Raw genomic sequence first — 17,336 nt, forward strand, 5'->3', positions numbered from 1 at the left:
ACAGAGCCTCCTGGGACCCCAGACCTAACAGTAGTTTTTTATATATTTTGTTTTTGTTTTATTTTAATATCAGTGTCCATGGGGACTGGCTGAGAACACTGAATTATTTACTGCAGGTCACTAAGCAGAAATTGAAGGATAAGAATTCAGTTTGCAACAGTGGAAGTTGAGTTTAAGTTGGGTGTTAGAGGCGAAATTTTCTGTTTAATCTGTTCCCCCTTTTACAACATCTTTCTTAAAAAAGCATCACTTTTTTAAAATTGCACTTGTCATTCCTCCTCTTCTGTGATCGGTTTTGAGCAATAAATTTCTCATTGACAATTTGCTGAAGACAGTAGAGAAGACTGAAAAATTAAAACTCTTAAAGACTTGAGGCTAAACAGTTGAAAAAAATATAATTAACTTTTACATACAACACAGTGGATTCATTCACAGTGACTCTCAATAGTTTTGCTAAGAATTTGATTTTTGGCTTTCAAGGCAATGTTCTTCTCTCACAATTTAAAGCTTGTAGTTTTAGCCTTGCTGCCACTTTCTGTTTTCAGTGACTGATTACAATCACAGCTCTTTTTCCTTTTGGCCTGTGGTATAAAGTATGCGTCCTGGACAAGGCTATTATTTTTCATTACTGAGCTGAACAGAGGTGAGAAATACAGCTAGTTCTGTTTCTTTCAGAGCCAGTCTCATCCCCATCACAATCCCTCTCAATTTTAATGAATGAAGTTAATGGTCAAACATTTAGCATACAGTTGCTGAAGCAGGAAAGAATGAGATTGAGTTAGTTTATCTTTTTCATTCTTTCCCCAAACTGTCCCTTGATAAAAACTAGGTGCTGTAAAGATTTAAGAGTAAAGGTAGGAGGAAAAAATTGTGCTTTCCAACCTGCAGCTGTTTGTTCATTTATGAGCCAAATTGCCAGGCATGTGGGATTGAGATTGGACCACATTGTCTGCTCTTTATACATTGTATAAGTAAAGCTATTTAACTGTCATTTCATTGAATGCTTTATATCCTTGTCTTGCTGCTCAAGTCCTCAGCTACCAGGTTGTTGTACTGCACTACTGGTGTGCTGCTGAGAAGACTAGAAGGAGACATGACTTTACAGGGTATCACCCATGTTCTTATTGATGAAGTTCATGAAAGAACAGAAGAAAGGTAAATAATTCCTTTTTTTCCATAACTGAAAGTTAGCACTGAGAACATGCTAATGAAATGCAAATGCTTTTAGCCAGTTTGAACTGGTGGGGTGACATCATGGACAACCAAAGGATGAAACTGGCTTCTGATCCTGCTGTCTTGATCCCAGTGGACTAAGGGATTGTGCAGTTAAGCAGAAAACACCTGGCAGTGTTCCACAGATATGCCTCCAGTCAGTTGTCACAATTGCTATTACATTCCTAGGATAATTTAGGATGGGTCTTGGAGGGACAACAGGATTTTTTTTTAATCTCAACAAATCTCATCATGATCTGGGTTCCTTAGGAAACTGTCCCTCCCACATTTCTGCCTGCTGCTCCCCAAATGCCCTGGTTCTTTTCATGTCCCCTCTGGAAGTCATCGCTTGGATATAAAGACCCCTGTGTACTTAAGCAGTGGATTCCAAATGGAGCTTGGTCTCCCTTCTTCCAGCTTGTTCCAATAGGGAACTGCTTGATTCACCTGACTCCTGCCTTCAGCTTTAATCCTTAGTCTAGCCTTGCCCAATCTGATCCCATTTACCAGCTGGCATGCTGAAAGGGGCTAGGTCTGTGGATAGCTCTTTCAGAAAAGGGACATGGAGCTGCTTTGAAAGAGCCCTCTGAGTATGGTGCTTTCTAGAGTAGTAGACAATTTGCAGCTTACATAGTTAGTCCCTGGGTAAATTTTGAATATGATGATTGTGATCTGTTGAGCCCTTAGCACAGATAGTTTATATCTAAGAGACCACCTCTCCCTCCCTGGAATGCAGCTATAGTCATTGTTAGACATTCAAACTGGTTCCCCATATTGTTGAAAAGGTGGGAGGGCTGCTGTCAAAGACATTTCTTGTGGAGCCTCAGGACATCGAACTCAATTACATCTCCCTGGTCTAAGATCTCCTAAATTCAGTTAACTTCCAGACATACTGGAAAACCTGAGGTTTTGGGGGGGTAGGGTTATGGAGTTTTTTTGCTGGCAACTGGAAGCTATAGGATTATAAGATAGTCGGGCTGGGAAGGACCTCACAAGGTCATTTTGTCCAGCTCAAGGCAGAATCATCCCTAACTAAACCATCCCAGCCAGGTGTCTGTCCAACCTGCTCTTCAAAATGCCCAGGGATGGAGATTCCACAACTTGTCTAGGTAACTTGTTCGAATGCTTGACCCACCCTCATAGTTCCTCCTAATCTCAAACCTAACTTTCCTCTGCTGCAGTTTTTAGACCATGGTTCCTGGTCTTGTCCCCTGTGACCACAGAGAAAAGCCCATTTCCATTCTCTCTGTATTTGGAGGTATTTGGAGACTGTTCTCAAATCCCACCCCAGTCTTCTTGAGACTAAATAACCCTAGCTCTTTCAGCCTTTCCTCATAAGTCATTATTTCCCAGGCCTCTAATTTTTGTTGCTGTCTGTTTGACTTTACAATCTGTGCACATCCTCCTTGAAGTGTGGGGCCCGAAACGGAACATAATACTCCAGGTGAGACCTTACCAGTGCTGAATATAGTGGAAGAGCCGTTTCCCTTGATTTGCAAGAGACATTCCAGTTAATACAGCCCAGTACACTGTTGATCTTTTTTGCAACCAGAGCACACTGTTGGCTCATATTCAGCTTATGGTTTACTGTAACCTCCTGAGTCCTTTTCTGCAGTATTACAGCCTAGCCACTTATTCCCCAATCTGTATTTGTGCATGAAATTAGTCCATCCTAAGTGCAGGACGTTGTGCTTATTCTTGTTGAATGTCATCTGATTGATTGTGAACAATTTCTCCAGTCTATAACCTCCAGAGCATTTGTGATTCCACCCAACTTGGTGTCGTCTGCAAATTTGCTGTGTGTACACTTGATCCTCATCATCCAAAATCATTAATGAATCTTCACATCATTAAACAGTACTGGACCCAGGAGAGACCCCTGGAAACCCCATTTGATACCTCTTCCCAACTTAATATTGAGCCATTGATGACTACTCATTGTGAGCACAATGATCCAACCGGTTATGGATCCACCTTACAGTACTCTCATCTACTCTGCATTCCTTAGTTTGTTAATGAGGACATTATGGGAGATGGTGTCAAAAACCTTGCTAAAGTCAAGGTATGTATTACATCCATTATCTTCTTTCCATTCACAAAGCTTGTCACCTTATGGGACAAAGTCATGTTGGTCAGGCATGACTTGTTCTTAGTGAATCCATGCTGGCTGTTCCTGATCACCTTGTTCTCTGAGTAATTCCTTGAGGGCCTACTCCATGGTCTTTCCATGTATTGAGATCAGACTTACTGGTCTGTAAGTCCCCAGATCCTCCTCCTTCCTTTTCTTAAAGATGAGCACTTATATTTGCCCTTTTCCAATCATCCAGGACCTTACTTGACCTCCATGAGTTCTCAAAGAGGATAGCCCATGACTCCAAAATTAACTCAGCCAATTCCTTGAGTGTCCTAGGGTGCATCCCATCTAGCCCTGCTGATCTGACGGCTTCTATCTTCTCTAAGTAATTCCTGATCTGTTCTGCTATTACTCTAAGCCATTTGACTTCTTCCCTGTCTTTGCTGCCAACTGTGCTCATCATCTCGTAGCTATTGCTATTTGTGAAGAGTGAAGGAAAACCGGTATTACATACTTCAGCCTTCACTGCATTGTCTGTGACTAGATTGCTTTCTGCAATCTGTAAAGTTTCTGAGGAAGGCCTAAAAAGAACTTATCTGCTGCTTTGATTTTCTCTCTGCTTGAGTTAATCCATTATTGATATCTAACACTGTTGGGTACTCATTCTTATGCTAGTCTTAGCTTAATTTTTAGGGCTCCTAGAGTTATTATTCAAATATGTACTAAGTAATCCAGAAATTCTTGAAAGGGACAAGCAAAAGTTAGGTTACTTATAGTAATTTACCAAATTATTAGCTGGAGGCTATTCGCCATAGGGATACTCTTGTGGGTGAAGCTTGTTTTGGTACTGGTAGTGTCATGTTCAGGAGAATTCCATGGAAGTTAACAGAGTAATGAGGTGGGAAATGGGTTTGAAAACCAACATTGAAGTTCAAATGTATTTTGCTTGTTTTCTTCAGTGACTTCTTGCTGCTGGTTTTGAAGGATATAATAGTTCAGAGACCAGACCTGCATATCATACTGATGAGTGCCACGTTGAATGCAGAACTTTTCTCCCAGTACTATAACTCATGTCCAATTATTAACATACCAGGTGAAAACCAGTTTTTTGGTTTCTCTTTTTTTTTAAATCGCCCATCACCATAGTTATTTCCTAGTTTGCCTTCAGCTTTGTTGAGAAATGACATATGAGCAGGAAGGAGGTGTGTGTGAACAGCACTGTCCAGGCCAGTGAGAAAGGGTACTGTAAGACCAACTTGATAGCATTGCTGTATTTTACGAAGTTTGGGAAACATCATTGTCTTTGATGTATGTTCAGTGCTTTTTTTTTATTCTATTGTTAGTATTTTTAGCACAGGGCTTCCCCAACACTAAATATTTGCAATTTGACTCCATCACAGAAGATATAGTAAAATACTTGTAGTCAAGATGAATCCAGAACACATAACATGGATCCTGGGTGGCCAAGACATACTAATATATATTAATAGATCTTATTTCAGGCTCTATAGCTTTGCTTGATTAGATCTCATTTCACCTAAATTTTCATCTGGCTGTGAGGGCCTCCTTAAAAGTTTAATTTAATGTTGCTGTTTTATGAACAGTAGGGGTTGATACCTATAGCAGTATCAGGTAAATCTTCCTTTCTTAGGAGCCACAACCTCAGGCTGCATGCATGCCCTCAGACTCCACATCTTGGTAGTTAGAATACCAAGACTCAAACTTTTATTGTCACACCTCGCGCTTAGTAAATGTGCAATTTATAAGACTTTGATTGAACGTTAACTGGTGACTGCTCAACTCTAGCAGATGAGATCTGCTAGTTAAGACCAAGCTTGGATGAAAAGCAGGTAGTTGAAGCTGAACCGAGGCAAAGGAGTAATGATACTGTTGGGCAAAGGTTAATTATTCAGAGTTGGTTCTTCAGTCAGCTATTTAGGTTATCTCTTGGACTTCCTATTGATAAGGGATATCTAGTTAGAAGAAGCAGCAACACAAAATGCTTTTCATTTACCGCCATTAGCTAGCCAAGAGATCTCAGATGCAGATTTAATCACATATGCGGTGTCTAGGCTTTTGAGTATTGCCACACAATTAAATCATAGTCAGTAAAACTTCAGATTAGGCAATACAGAATAACCCTTTATGATTAATACAGATCAAAGATTACCTCTGTCTGGTGCTCCAGTTACTTCACTGTAGCCCATCTAAAACTAGGTCACATATTTAAGGTATTGGTTTGGGTTGTCAGAATTCATAGTGAGCTGGGCCTGACTTTTTTTATGCACAACGTGACCTGCAGTCCTCAGAATGATGAACTGTCTGTAACAGGGGTTTTCAGCCTTTTTTGGTTGGTGGCAGCCGGTCAAGAAGCAGGGAGTCCCCCAGCTGGTTGATGAACAGGGGTGGAGGGGGTCTCTGTGGGCAGTGGCGAAACCAGAAGTGCCCCTGCTTCTCTGCACTGCTGCCACATACCCCCTGGGGCCTTCCCAAGTACCCCCAGGGGTGTGTGAAACCTCTGTGTGAAACCTCTGTTCTATAACAATGGAAACAAAGTCTGTTTGGTCTGTGGTCTACAGCTTTGGAATTCAACTGCACAAGAGCCAAGACTGGCACGAAAACCTGTCTTCAAAACAGAATACAATACACAGGTCTCTGACTTAGCTTCCTCACAATGGGATAAATCCTTTCTGTTTTGGAAATGGGAAAATGAGAAAGAATTGAAACTTACATTTGGGCTGTTCAAATGGATGTGTATGTCTTTATCAACTGCTCAGGTGGGCTGACTCTTGAGCACTTGATAGAAATAACTAGCTCAGTGGAATTCTAATGCTGTACCACATTATTCCTTAACAGGAACCCTCCCTTATGAAAGTAGGCATATGTTGTCAGACATGTTGTACTGCCATTATATCTGTAATGGTCTAGGATAGGGGTGCTCAACCCCCGGCTTGTGGGCCAAATGCTGCCATTGCATCTGGCCTGTGGGGCTTCATATAAGGTGGGAAATTTGGCAGCGGAGGAGCAGTGACCAATAATACCATCATCTTTCCCCCTGCCAAATTCGCAAGTCCTGCAGCCAGGCCATGCCCCGTCCTCTGCATCTGTATAGAAGCCAGGCCAGGCCCCTCCTCCCACCCCCCACGCGTTTCTTCCCCCCCCATGGGGCCAAGCTATGCTCCCTTTTCCCCTGCAGGGTCAGATTGGAGCTAGGCTATACTCCTATCTTATGCACAACTAAACCATGTCCCCCTTCTCCCATAGGACTCGGTTGCAGCAGAGCTGCTCCTCCCCTCCAGATGGCTGGATGGTGCCCACTTCACCAGCGATGGTGCTGTCGTGGGACCACAGTGGGATCCAGTCTGTGGATGGATGGGCCATCTCACCTGCTGGGGGAAAAGTTTGAGCACCCCTGGTCTAGGGAATGTATGAGAAGAAAGGTTTGGTTGGTAACATCTTTTATTGGACTAACTGTATAGTTTGAGTTAGACAAGCTTTCAGGCATAAAATACCTTTTCTCAGGCCCCAAAGCTTGTCTAACATCTCTCCCAAGTGTACAGTTTAGTCCAGGAGAAAATATTCCCCAACAAGCCTTGCTTCTTGCATGCTGTCAGAATGTTCTTGGAAATGGTCTGCCATCTGTTTGGCACAGTGTTGTTAAGGTTTGCAGGATGGATCTTAAACAAGCCTCATACATAAATAGGGGGTCTACCTAAATCACAGGGGTACTTCTCCATTTTCACTGATTGATTGCGACAAAGTTCTAATTCCAGTCATTTTGTGATGGCCCTGCCCCCGACACTAATTGGCAGAGAGGCCCCAAGGAAGCAGAGGGATGAAGGGGCAGCTGCCATTTTGATTGCTGGCTACCCTTTGTGTAACCCCGCCTCTTGACACTGATTGGCAGTGAAGCCCTAGAGTGGGGTGGGATGAAAGGGTGGCCACCAACTTGTCTGCTGCCCTTTGTGCTGCCCCGCCTCCAGGCAGCAAGGACCAGTGGCTCCCACTGGGGAGCCAGCATTTTATTTTTATTCAAATGGGGGGGGGGGGGGTTGTCGTTTTTTTGTAGTTTCCATAAAATACATGAAGCCACAAATTAAGTAGGTCCCTATTCATATGGTCACAGAAGTTGAAAAAGTTGTGAAACCAGCATAAGAAATTGTAAAATCTATTCCCCATCCTTCTGCATGCGTGTCTACAATGATAGTTTGCGTGTTGTTTTATTGTTCGTACTTTTCTTTGTAGGTCGAACATTTCCTGTGGATCAGTTTTTTCTAGAAGATGTGATTGCAATGACAAGGTATGAAATTTCTGACAGTATGCTTAGAAGTAATTGGTTTTTGGAGTTTTAATATTTAGGCTAGTAGTCTATTGACTTTATATTAGTTCTGCATATAAATTAATAGTAGTATTTTATTGATTCTTACCTGTAATCTTAGACCTCAATATTTGATGATGCTGTTTATTCTAAAACTATACCTCTGCTTGTAGTCTAGGACCGTTCAAAGGTCACAGTCAAGAATTGGGCACATTTTACTAGACACTGCAAAGATCAACAATAATTAGAAATGGTCCCTCCCCTGAAAAGTTTACCAGTTCTCAAGTGCTGTCAGTCTTCTGGACCTTCTTTTATTTAAGGTCATGTCTTTATTGGGGTTTGTGACCTGTCTTTTTTTTTTATAGGTGCAATTCCATGATATTCTTTATTGTGCACTTCAACTCGTATTCCAACACAACAGATACAAAAACTGGAAAGATTTGAATAGACCAGGGTTTGGAAACTCCTTCAGTTTGAGGCATCTTTGATGCTGTTTAAGTTTAAACCAAATACATTGAAATAGGTCTTAAAATACATTACTATATTTAGCATTGCTGGAAGTCGCACAGAAGATCATTAGGTCTGAATTTCAAGCTGGATATGAATGTAGGCTTAGCATGAACTCCTTCTTGATCTGACCACCAACACTTTCAGGCTGGCAGGAGAACTGCTCTTCCAGTGCAAGAAGGCCCTGCGATGATGGCCTGTCCCATTAAGCTTATGGAGAAGCTTACAAAATTCAGCTGAAAATTTTCTTCCTAGCCAGAAAGTCAAAATGTGAAACACGTGGTAATACATTACTATCATATATTCAGTAGCTCTCACAAATATATTGGCATCATTTCACAAATCTTTAGTAGTTCTTAGATGTCCTGTGACACAAGAAACATAAAGGTAGACTTCAGTGCTGATGGTAAAAAACAGAAAGGAAACACAGGCTGCCATGTAAAGAATTTTTCTTAAATTCTTAAACTTAAATGCCATGTCAATGGACTAGACAAGGATTCTTCTTGTCAGATGTAGCTGCAGAGTCACTCCCAGCTGTCCTGTTTCAGATGGAAAGCTGTTCAGTCAGTTGCAAATTGCCCGCAGTTTAGTTGCTGTAGCACTTGGCTGGGTGTTGAACTGTGGGATCCAATTCGTAATCTTGGGGACACTCAATGGACCATCTCCTAGGTATCTCAGAGCACCTCTGTCACAGCCACCAAGACCCCACCAAGGTAGTTCTGAACCTCAAAATCAGTGAGCCATGATGCCAAGAAAGACCTCTGTCACAGCCACCAAGACCCCACCAAGGTAGTTCTGAACCTCAAAATCAGTGAGCCGTTATGCCAAGAAAGACTGCTGTGAGCTGCAGATGAGGCCTTGTTTGGCAGTCAGCCAGCTACTCAGGAACCTCTTTACCCAAGAGTTTAGAGCAACCAAAATTTTCATCTGCTTCAGAATAAAAAGCAAGACATACTCAACAAAGCTTTTTGTATTTAAATTACTGCTCTTCCTGGTTTTGGAAAGGATGATAAAAGAATAGAAACCTAAGTGTGAAGTTGAATTTCTAGTACTCTTACTTGGTCCTAAGAGTGACAGAAATGAAAACTTAGGGCCTACTCATTCTTCATATAAATTTGTAAGGCTTTTATATAACATGGTGATAGGTATGTCAGCTTCTCATATTAACAGTTCAAAGGAGACTAAAAGCAACTTCTTTCCACACGCTTGAATTCTCTGCTTATATTCAGATATGTCTTAGAGGATGGTAGTCCATATAGGCGGAACATGAAGCATGGTTCTAATGAGAAACTTAGAGCAAGACACAGCAGAACTGCTCTTGAAGAAGTAGAGGAGGATCTGAGGCATGCTGGCCTTATCCAGGATGACATGACTGTCAAGGATTCAGTCCCAGACCAGCAGTTAACTTTAAAACAGCTCCTAATACGTTACAAAGGTAATCTCCGTATCTTTTAAAGCTATCACAATGGCTTATTGACAAACCAAAGTGGTGTCCTTGAATGTATATCACATATTTTCATAATTAGAAGTGTCATGGCTTTGAAGCTAAACATGACAGTAGAACCATATGATCAAAAACCCACTGTCAGTTAAAATAAATCCTGTTTTACAGTTAGGCCACTAAACTACAGGAAATACTGGCCTCAGACAATTCTTAGCATATGATAAAGGACTGGTTTGAGCAATAACCTATTATATTACTATTCCTTTTTAAGTATCTTAGGCCCCCTCTACATGTACAGGTAAAGGCATGACTGGATTTAATGTGTGATCTACACAATTGTGCCTCCTGCCATACCACACATGCATGGCAGGAGGTGCAATTGTGGGATTCTGCTTCAGATCCAATTGCGCCTTTATTGCTGGTGTAGGGGGAGCCTGCATTGGCAAAAAACAGGCTCCCACAGCTGGAAGCCCCCTTTGGGGGACCATGCGCAGCTGGGATTGAGAGTCCCACACTCAATTATTGACCCGAGGGGGCCAAGGGGATCATGGTAGATGCAATCCCGGCACCTGACGGGGCTTTTGGTCCCACCTGCGCCATACTCTTGGTCCCAGCCCTGACCTTGTCAGGCATGAGACTCTGGGTTCTGGCTGCACATGTCATGCAGCTGGGACTGAGCCCCTTCAGGTACAGAGATTGCAGCTGCCATGATCCCCTTTGCCCTGGGGGCTTTCATGCACCCCCAAGCCTTGGGGATCACAGCTGCCACAGTCCCCTGACTCAGGGGTTTCATGCTAGGCCTGGTGCATCCCAGCTGTAGAGGAGACACTGCTACATGTGGAAATTAAAGCTCAGTAGCAACCAGCTATAAAGTTTAGTACACATTTTTGAGATTTAACTTTATAGCTGGTTGGGGCTTTTTATTGTGTGATAAGTACTTTGCATGTGTAGCTGGTCTTAAGGTAAATACACAGATGACCAGTTAATTGTGTGATACCTATAATATGTAGAGGGGGCTTTCTCATGAGCCAGATCCTAAATCTAAATCCACACCTAAATCTTCCTGCTGCTAGGTTCTCAAAATATTTCCTTCCACATGTCCTCTAAAAGAGTTCCACACACCCCTGGTTGTTCACTTTGAGCACACGTGCTTTGAAGTCTTCAGATTCCTGCCTTTGCAAGCTAGAACAATCTGTAGTGATAGTGCCAGGGCTTTTGTTGGATACTGCTGAAGATATATTTTGACCTGTTAGTGAGTGGCAGAATAAGATTTAATCATGTCACCCACTCCCTCCTTCCATTGTAATTTATGATGCACAGCTCTGGGATTGCCTCTTGTAGGATGGCTCTGGTAGCCCTGAAGGATAACGTCTTTTTTTGTTTTGGAGTTTGTTTTTTTGTTGGTGGGGGAGGTGGTCATGGGTGAGAAGGTCTTTTTTCCTTTGGAGGACTGAAATTCTGAGAAATGGAAGAAAGAGCTTGTGATTGGAGTCCTGGAGGCTCAGGTGTCAGTCATTAAGTGGGTGTAAGACCTCTTTTAGCTCTGTGGTGATTCCAGGTCCTGTCTGATTCCAGTCTGGGGGTGCACAGGCTGAGCCATCCAAAGGTCCTAAGGAGTACATGAGACCCAATGAAATGTGAGAAAGCTGAGTGGAAAAAGAGTAAAATAAAATGGAAGCAGTCTAGTGAGTAAGAGGGTCAGAGAGAAAAGTGTCAATGAGTAGAAGAACCAAGTGGAGGAGGAGATAAGAGATAACACTCAAATATTAGCATCCTGAGCCCTTTCAGCTAAATCTATAGGACAGAATAGCCTCTGACCAAAGGTTTAATTCTTTGTGTAGCCATGTCTCACTGTATTGTATGTCATATGTTATTAGACATGGACTTACCTCTGTGCTCCTGATGTATTCTATTTTTTTCTTTCAGAAGTTAGTAAATCAGTGTTAAAAACAATGGCTGCCATGGATTTCGACAAAGTTAATCTTGAATTAATAGAGGACTTACTGGAGTGGATAGTCAGTGGTAAACACTCATACCCACCAGGTAACATGATTGCCCATTATGGTTTGAACAGAGGGAAATTCACCTAATGTTTATGCATTTGGGTGAATTCTGTCAAGTTGACATGTTTGCGCTAATCTTAATTTCCACAATTTCTGATTTTACTTGATTCTCTCCACTTGACTTTCTCAGAGTTGAGAGCCCTTTGTTTCTGTAGGATGGACAGAACAAACACGTGGTCTTGTCTGTTTAAACCAGGTGTCAGCATCCTACAGCCCGCAGGCCAGATCTGGCCAATGGAGCCTTTGTTTTGGCCCACAGAACTATGGTTTTTTGCAGCATCTGGCAGTCGAGAACTCTCCCCATGCCAAGCCACCTGGGGCTGTGGCAGAGGCGGAATTCTGCCCATGTCATGCTGCAGTTGAGCAGGATAGGCTGTGGCAGAGGGGGACTTTTGCAGCTGAATCATGGGAAGAAGTAGCAGTGGCAGCTGGGCTCTAATGCCTGCCCAACTCCAACCCAAACTGGGTCATTCCAGCCCCCAGTTTAGACTGGAAAGTGTTGCCAACACCTGGCTTAGATTGCAAGTTCTTTGGAACAGGGACCACTGCTGCTTATGAGCTCATACAGCACACTGCAGAGTACTGTTCTGGTTGGACTCAGGCCTTTGTCCACTCTCAGAGTGTTCTTGTCTAATAATATTTTTTATCCAAACTCCTCTATTCTCTTTTTGCCTGTGTCTTTAGGTGCTGTCTTGGTATTTTTGCCTGGTCTAGCAGAAATTAAGATGCTTTATGAGCAGCTGCAGTCAAATGCCCTTTTCAATAATAGACATAGTAAGCGGTAAGTCAAAAGGTGTCCTAAAACTTACCATTTTGTTGAATTAAAGTAGAAAGAAACTGATTTATTAAAGATATTGCTGCAGTCTACACAAACTTTAATATCTCAAGCCAGTTGCAAATGAAGATTATTGAAAGGTTGAGGCAGGTGGCAAAGGGGTGAACCTTTATGTACCACTGGCTGTTTACTTCTGTTCCTTTGGAATAGGTTCTTTCTAACTAGCACAGCACAGGCACATATGGCATGTTGGTGATGGAAGCTTTAGACCAGTGTCCTCAAGTTGGAGAAGGGAAAATTGATGTTTTCATGACCAAAATTAAACCTAATTTAGTAATTTGTGGAATCTGTCAGCTACCCTAGCAATGAGTGTTGTTTAGCAGCCTAGCTCAGTGGTGGCATCCTCTTGCCACCATGGATCACTGCTTGCAAACTAGCTCCTGTCATTCCCCACCCTTTACCCACTTTAGCAGGGTGGGGTGCCTAGGGGTGGCCGTGTCATCCCCAGGTCCTTAAACCTGTCAGTTTTGCCCTACAAGCACCCTCGTTCTCACCCGCCAGGTCTTGTTGGTATGATGAATATAGGGAGGCTGCCCTTGAGCTTTAGTTTTGGACACAGTCTGGCTAGATCCTAATAGCCCTGTTGTCTCGAGACCCCTTGACATCCTGCTTCACTGTGGACGGTTCCCGAATCTCTTAGCCTTATGGGCCATATGTGTGGCTCCAACCACCCCTCTACCACACCCCAAGCCTCGCAGCTTGTACCAACGTTGTCCGGTCTAGGTCTTGTTGTAATTTGGCCCCCCATCTCGCTCTGTGCCTTGCTGGTGCATGGGCTGTCCGCAGCCCTGTCTCGCTCTGCGCCTCGCTGGCGCCAGGGTCCCCACACTGTAGTGGGCCCCCAATGAGGCCTCCTCCTTCCCCAAATAGCCTCACCTAAACCACCAGTGTTATCAGACAGCACACCAACCACAGCCAACCACCATGAGTCCCTGGGCTGCAATATAACACAGAACTCAAGTCATGCTCTGCCCCTTTAAAAGAGTAAAACTCCGTCTCTGAGGTTCAGTGTCTAGCAGGCAAGGATACCTTATGGGCTCCTGGTGTCCCCTTTGTTCTAAGGGTGGCATATCTGCCAGCTACCCCATCTCTCTGGGCCCTTCCTTCCTGAAGGCTCCTTCCCCTTCAGCTGCAGGTAGGGAACTAACTCCCTGGTCCCAGCCCTGGGGTTTGTGTGGGCCTAGGGCCCTGCCTCCTCCAGCCAGCTGACCAGGTGCAAGTGCGGCCAATTCCCTCATTAACCGGTTGTCATGGTAACCTGCATCTGGGTTCTTATCTCTGCTCTAAGAGGAGCAAGCACCTTAGTGCCCTGCGACACCCCCTTAAAACCCTTCTGAGGATTGGCAGATGCTGCGATAGAAAAGGATAGGAAAAGATAGGCTCTAGGACCCTGGGGTTTGCTCTTCTGCAGCAGCAGAAAGAACAAACTAATGGAAGCTGGCAGTAGGACCCTGAGATTATCTTCCCTGCTACTGTGACTGGAGCATGCTGCTAATTCTCTGAGCTGTGGCAGGCCAGATTAAATTTCCTCACAGGCTGAATGCAGCCCATGGACCCTAGGTTGCTGATATCTGGCCTAGCTAGTCTTTGTGCCATGTACATTGTCTCTATGCACCAGCTATAGCAATCCAATGGAAGGCTAAAAAAGGTGAGGTTTAATTTTACCTTTTACCTTGTTTTCTACTTCAAAAAATTCTGCATCTAGTAATATGCTAAAATGTTGTGTGATTTTAAGGAAAAAAGTTGAGATGTTTGTAGGGATGGGCAAGAAAAAAATCAATATCTATTAAAGACAAGCTAATATTGCAAGGAAAACTATTCCAGTGTAATTTGGATCACTGTCCAAATATTACATCTAAACTAAGTTTTTTCCTGGTTAGGTTAAGTGACCTCAGTCAAATGTGTTGTGATCACTAAACTCATCAGCAGAATAAAGTAATGGTCTCAGAAGGACTTGTATAAACTCTTTGGCTGCCCTGCTTGTGCTGACTGCTTTAATGTCAGTCTCTAGGTCAGTGATAAAGATGTGCAAGCCAGTGTATCACCTAAGGCATGTAGACTCCATCACTACTATGTGAGTGAATAGGAAAGGAATTTTGGGAACAGAAAAACAGATGAACTTCCAAAGCAGAAATCCTGACTGGACCTCTCATCTGCTTCAGGGAAGGAAAGGGGATCCTTCACACACAGCTGCTCACAAGATCACTGCTTGCAGGCCCTTCCATTAGAGACAGAATCCCATCCCCCTAAGCATGCTTCTTTCTTTCCCAGAGTATGTGTTAAGGGAAGCCCTGTGGCCACAGTAGGGTGAGGTATGTAAACCTATGACAGCATTCCTTGAAGGCCTAAAGGCTGAACTTTGAAGAGAGAAAAGAAAACCAAGATAGCTGATTTCACATCGGGGACAGTGTCCTATTTTCATTGCTTCTTTTCATCCAGGCAGTTTTCCATGTCCTGGTGTGTTAATACAGTCCATTTATTTCATACTTACGTGTAAATTTATAGGGCTACATTCTGCCTGGTCATTGTACCCACCAGAAAAGCCAAGGGTGAAACATGGTGTGGTAGATTTTTATCCCTGAAACCCACAGAAGATGTACTCCACAGGTCCTCATGCCCTCATTCAGAAAATGTTGAGGAATACTCAGAGGTTGGGATAGGAGCCATTTAAATATAACTTCCACTTTGTAAATGAGTATCTGTGTAATGCTCTATGGACTAAAGCATGTGTAAACAGACTGATATCAGGAAGGAAAAATAATGGAAAGGAAAGCATGCCCTTTTTTTTCTTCTAGGTGTGTTGTTTTACCACTTCATTCCTCACTGTCCAGTGAAGAACAGCAGTCTGTGTTCCTTAAGCCTCCTGTAGGAGTCACCAAGATAATCATCTCTACAAATATCGCAGAAACATCCGTCACTATTGATGATATTATTTATGTGATTGATTCAGGCAAAATGAAAGAGAAAAGGTACAAGAATTATTTTCATGGAATATGGTCTTGGAAAATGTCATGTTCTGCATGCTGTTCATTTAAGGTTCTTAAATGCCCTATTTTAAGAGTTTGAGAAAATGTACAAGGGCTTTATTCTGAACCCAGCAATTGTTGACTTCAGTCAAATTCCAGGTAAACTCCACTTGCATCCTTGGTGTTAGTGGTTGCTCTCTTCTAGAAGCTGGTGGCACTCCTCCACTGGAGGTCCAGTGTTAATACCCAGCATTCTTGAACTGAAACATTACCGTCCTCAGTCATTTTCGCTTTGTTTTCTTTTGCAGGTATGATCCCAGCAAAGGAATGGAAAGTTTGGAAGATACATTTGTGTCCAAAGCCAATGCTTTGCAAAGGAAGGGGCGAGCAGGCCGTGTAGCTTCTGGAGTTTGCTTTCATCTTTTCAGTAGCCATCACTATAGTCACCAGCTTATAAAGCAGCAGTTGCCTGAAATACAAAGAGTGCCTTTGGAACAACTCTGCCTCAGGTAAACTATCCTTGCTGGAGTTTACCTTAAAGAGTTATTCTCTAAGAAGTCCTCTGCCACCAGTGGGAGATTATAATGGTGATATTATCAGGTTGTGTTCTCTCTCTCTCTCTCTCTCTCTCTCTGTCTCTCTCTCTCTCTCACACACATCCAGTGTTGTGGAGTCACCACGCTCCACTCTGGTCAGCACACTTTTTGATAATTTGCTGACTACCACCCTTGTCAGGAGCTCATCCTTCCCACCCACCATGCTGCTGCACGCACTTCTTTCAGCTCCTTTCTCCCTTACACCCAGGCTTCTCGTACTACGTGCCTTGACTTGCACTTGCAAACAAAAGTGCCCCTAATGAGATGAACTGTCCTATTTTCTCTTCTGGTCAAGTGCTGGAAGGATGTTATCCTCTCTTCCAAACTTGCCTCCCTTTCATTGGTTTAAAACATACATACTTCTTGGGAAGAACTACCAAAGCTTTTTGTGCAGTGGAACCAGTCTACATCAGGGGTGCTCAACCTCCAGCCCACAGGCCAAATGCAACCCATGGAGCCTTGGCATGTGGCCTGCAGGGCTCCCCCAGGGTTGGGGAATTTGGTGGAGGAGAGCAGTGGCAATTAATACTGCCACCCTCCCCTGCTGCCAGATTCCCAAACCGTAGCCCTGTGGTGAGTCAAAGCCAAACCACACCACCTTGTTTCTGTGTAGCTGGGTTGGGAGCCAAGCCATGCCCCTCTCCCCTCCCCTTCCCTTCCCACGGGGTTGGGCCATGACCTCCTCCCTCCTGCAAGGCTTGATTGAGGCCAGGCCACTCTTCCTTTCTTCTTCCCCAGCAGGGCTGGGTTGGGGCCAAATCAAGTTCCCTTCTTCCCCCCCACAGCTGGGCTTGGTTTGGACTGGGCCATGCTCTCTTCACCACCCCCCACCACAAGTGGGGTTGGGTTGAGGCCAGGCCAAGGCCCTTCTCCCTCCATGGGAAAAAATTGGGGCTGGGCTGCAACCCCACCCTGCCGTCCTATGTGCAGCTGGATAAGGCCCTGCCACATGCCCTCAGTGCTGGATCAGGACCACCAGCCAGACCTGACTCGCCAGCCAAAAGGTTGAGCACTACTGGTCTACATAACTGTTTCCTAAAATTTGATACCTGGGGTGCACTTTTTTCTGCATTAAAATTGGCAGTACACTTCACTCTTACAGCCAAAAAGGGGAGGAGGGAAAAGCAACAGCAGTGGCATAAACCGTTTATAGATATCTGGTTTAGATGCAGCTCCGCCATGGCTGAAAGCCGCATGCTGGCTACAACCAAGGAGCTGGAGAGCTGGAATTAAGTGGCAGGGGTGTAGGCACAGGCGAAATCCCCTCTCGAGGGAGGGGAACCCACGGACACCTGTTAACAAGAGTTCCCCAGAGCTCAAC

General features: G+C 43.8%; 1 protein-coding gene across 2 annotated transcripts in view; it reads left to right on the forward strand.

Moving 5' to 3' along the window:
- Nucleotides 1-17,336, forward strand: part of DHX57 (DExH-box helicase 57) — a 42,013-nt gene that overhangs the window by 13,555 nt on the left and 11,122 nt on the right. For both annotated transcript variants that reach the window (XM_019480088.2, XM_059720301.1), the window contains 8 exons: nucleotides 1,031-1,155; nucleotides 4,246-4,379; nucleotides 7,532-7,586; nucleotides 9,341-9,546; nucleotides 11,482-11,598; nucleotides 12,303-12,399; nucleotides 15,249-15,422; nucleotides 15,728-15,928. In XM_019480088.2, the coding sequence (XP_019335633.2) occupies nucleotides 1,031-1,155; nucleotides 4,246-4,379; nucleotides 7,532-7,586; nucleotides 9,341-9,546; nucleotides 11,482-11,598; nucleotides 12,303-12,399; nucleotides 15,249-15,422; nucleotides 15,728-15,928 (1,109 nt within the window). The remainder of the gene's footprint in view (nucleotides 1-1,030; nucleotides 1,156-4,245; nucleotides 4,380-7,531; nucleotides 7,587-9,340; nucleotides 9,547-11,481; nucleotides 11,599-12,302; nucleotides 12,400-15,248; nucleotides 15,423-15,727; nucleotides 15,929-17,336) is intronic.

This window comes from Alligator mississippiensis, chromosome 1 (assembly GCF_030867095.1).
Source record: "Alligator mississippiensis isolate rAllMis1 chromosome 1, rAllMis1, whole genome shotgun sequence".
NCBI classification, from domain to species: domain Eukaryota; kingdom Metazoa; phylum Chordata; order Crocodylia; family Alligatoridae; genus Alligator; species Alligator mississippiensis.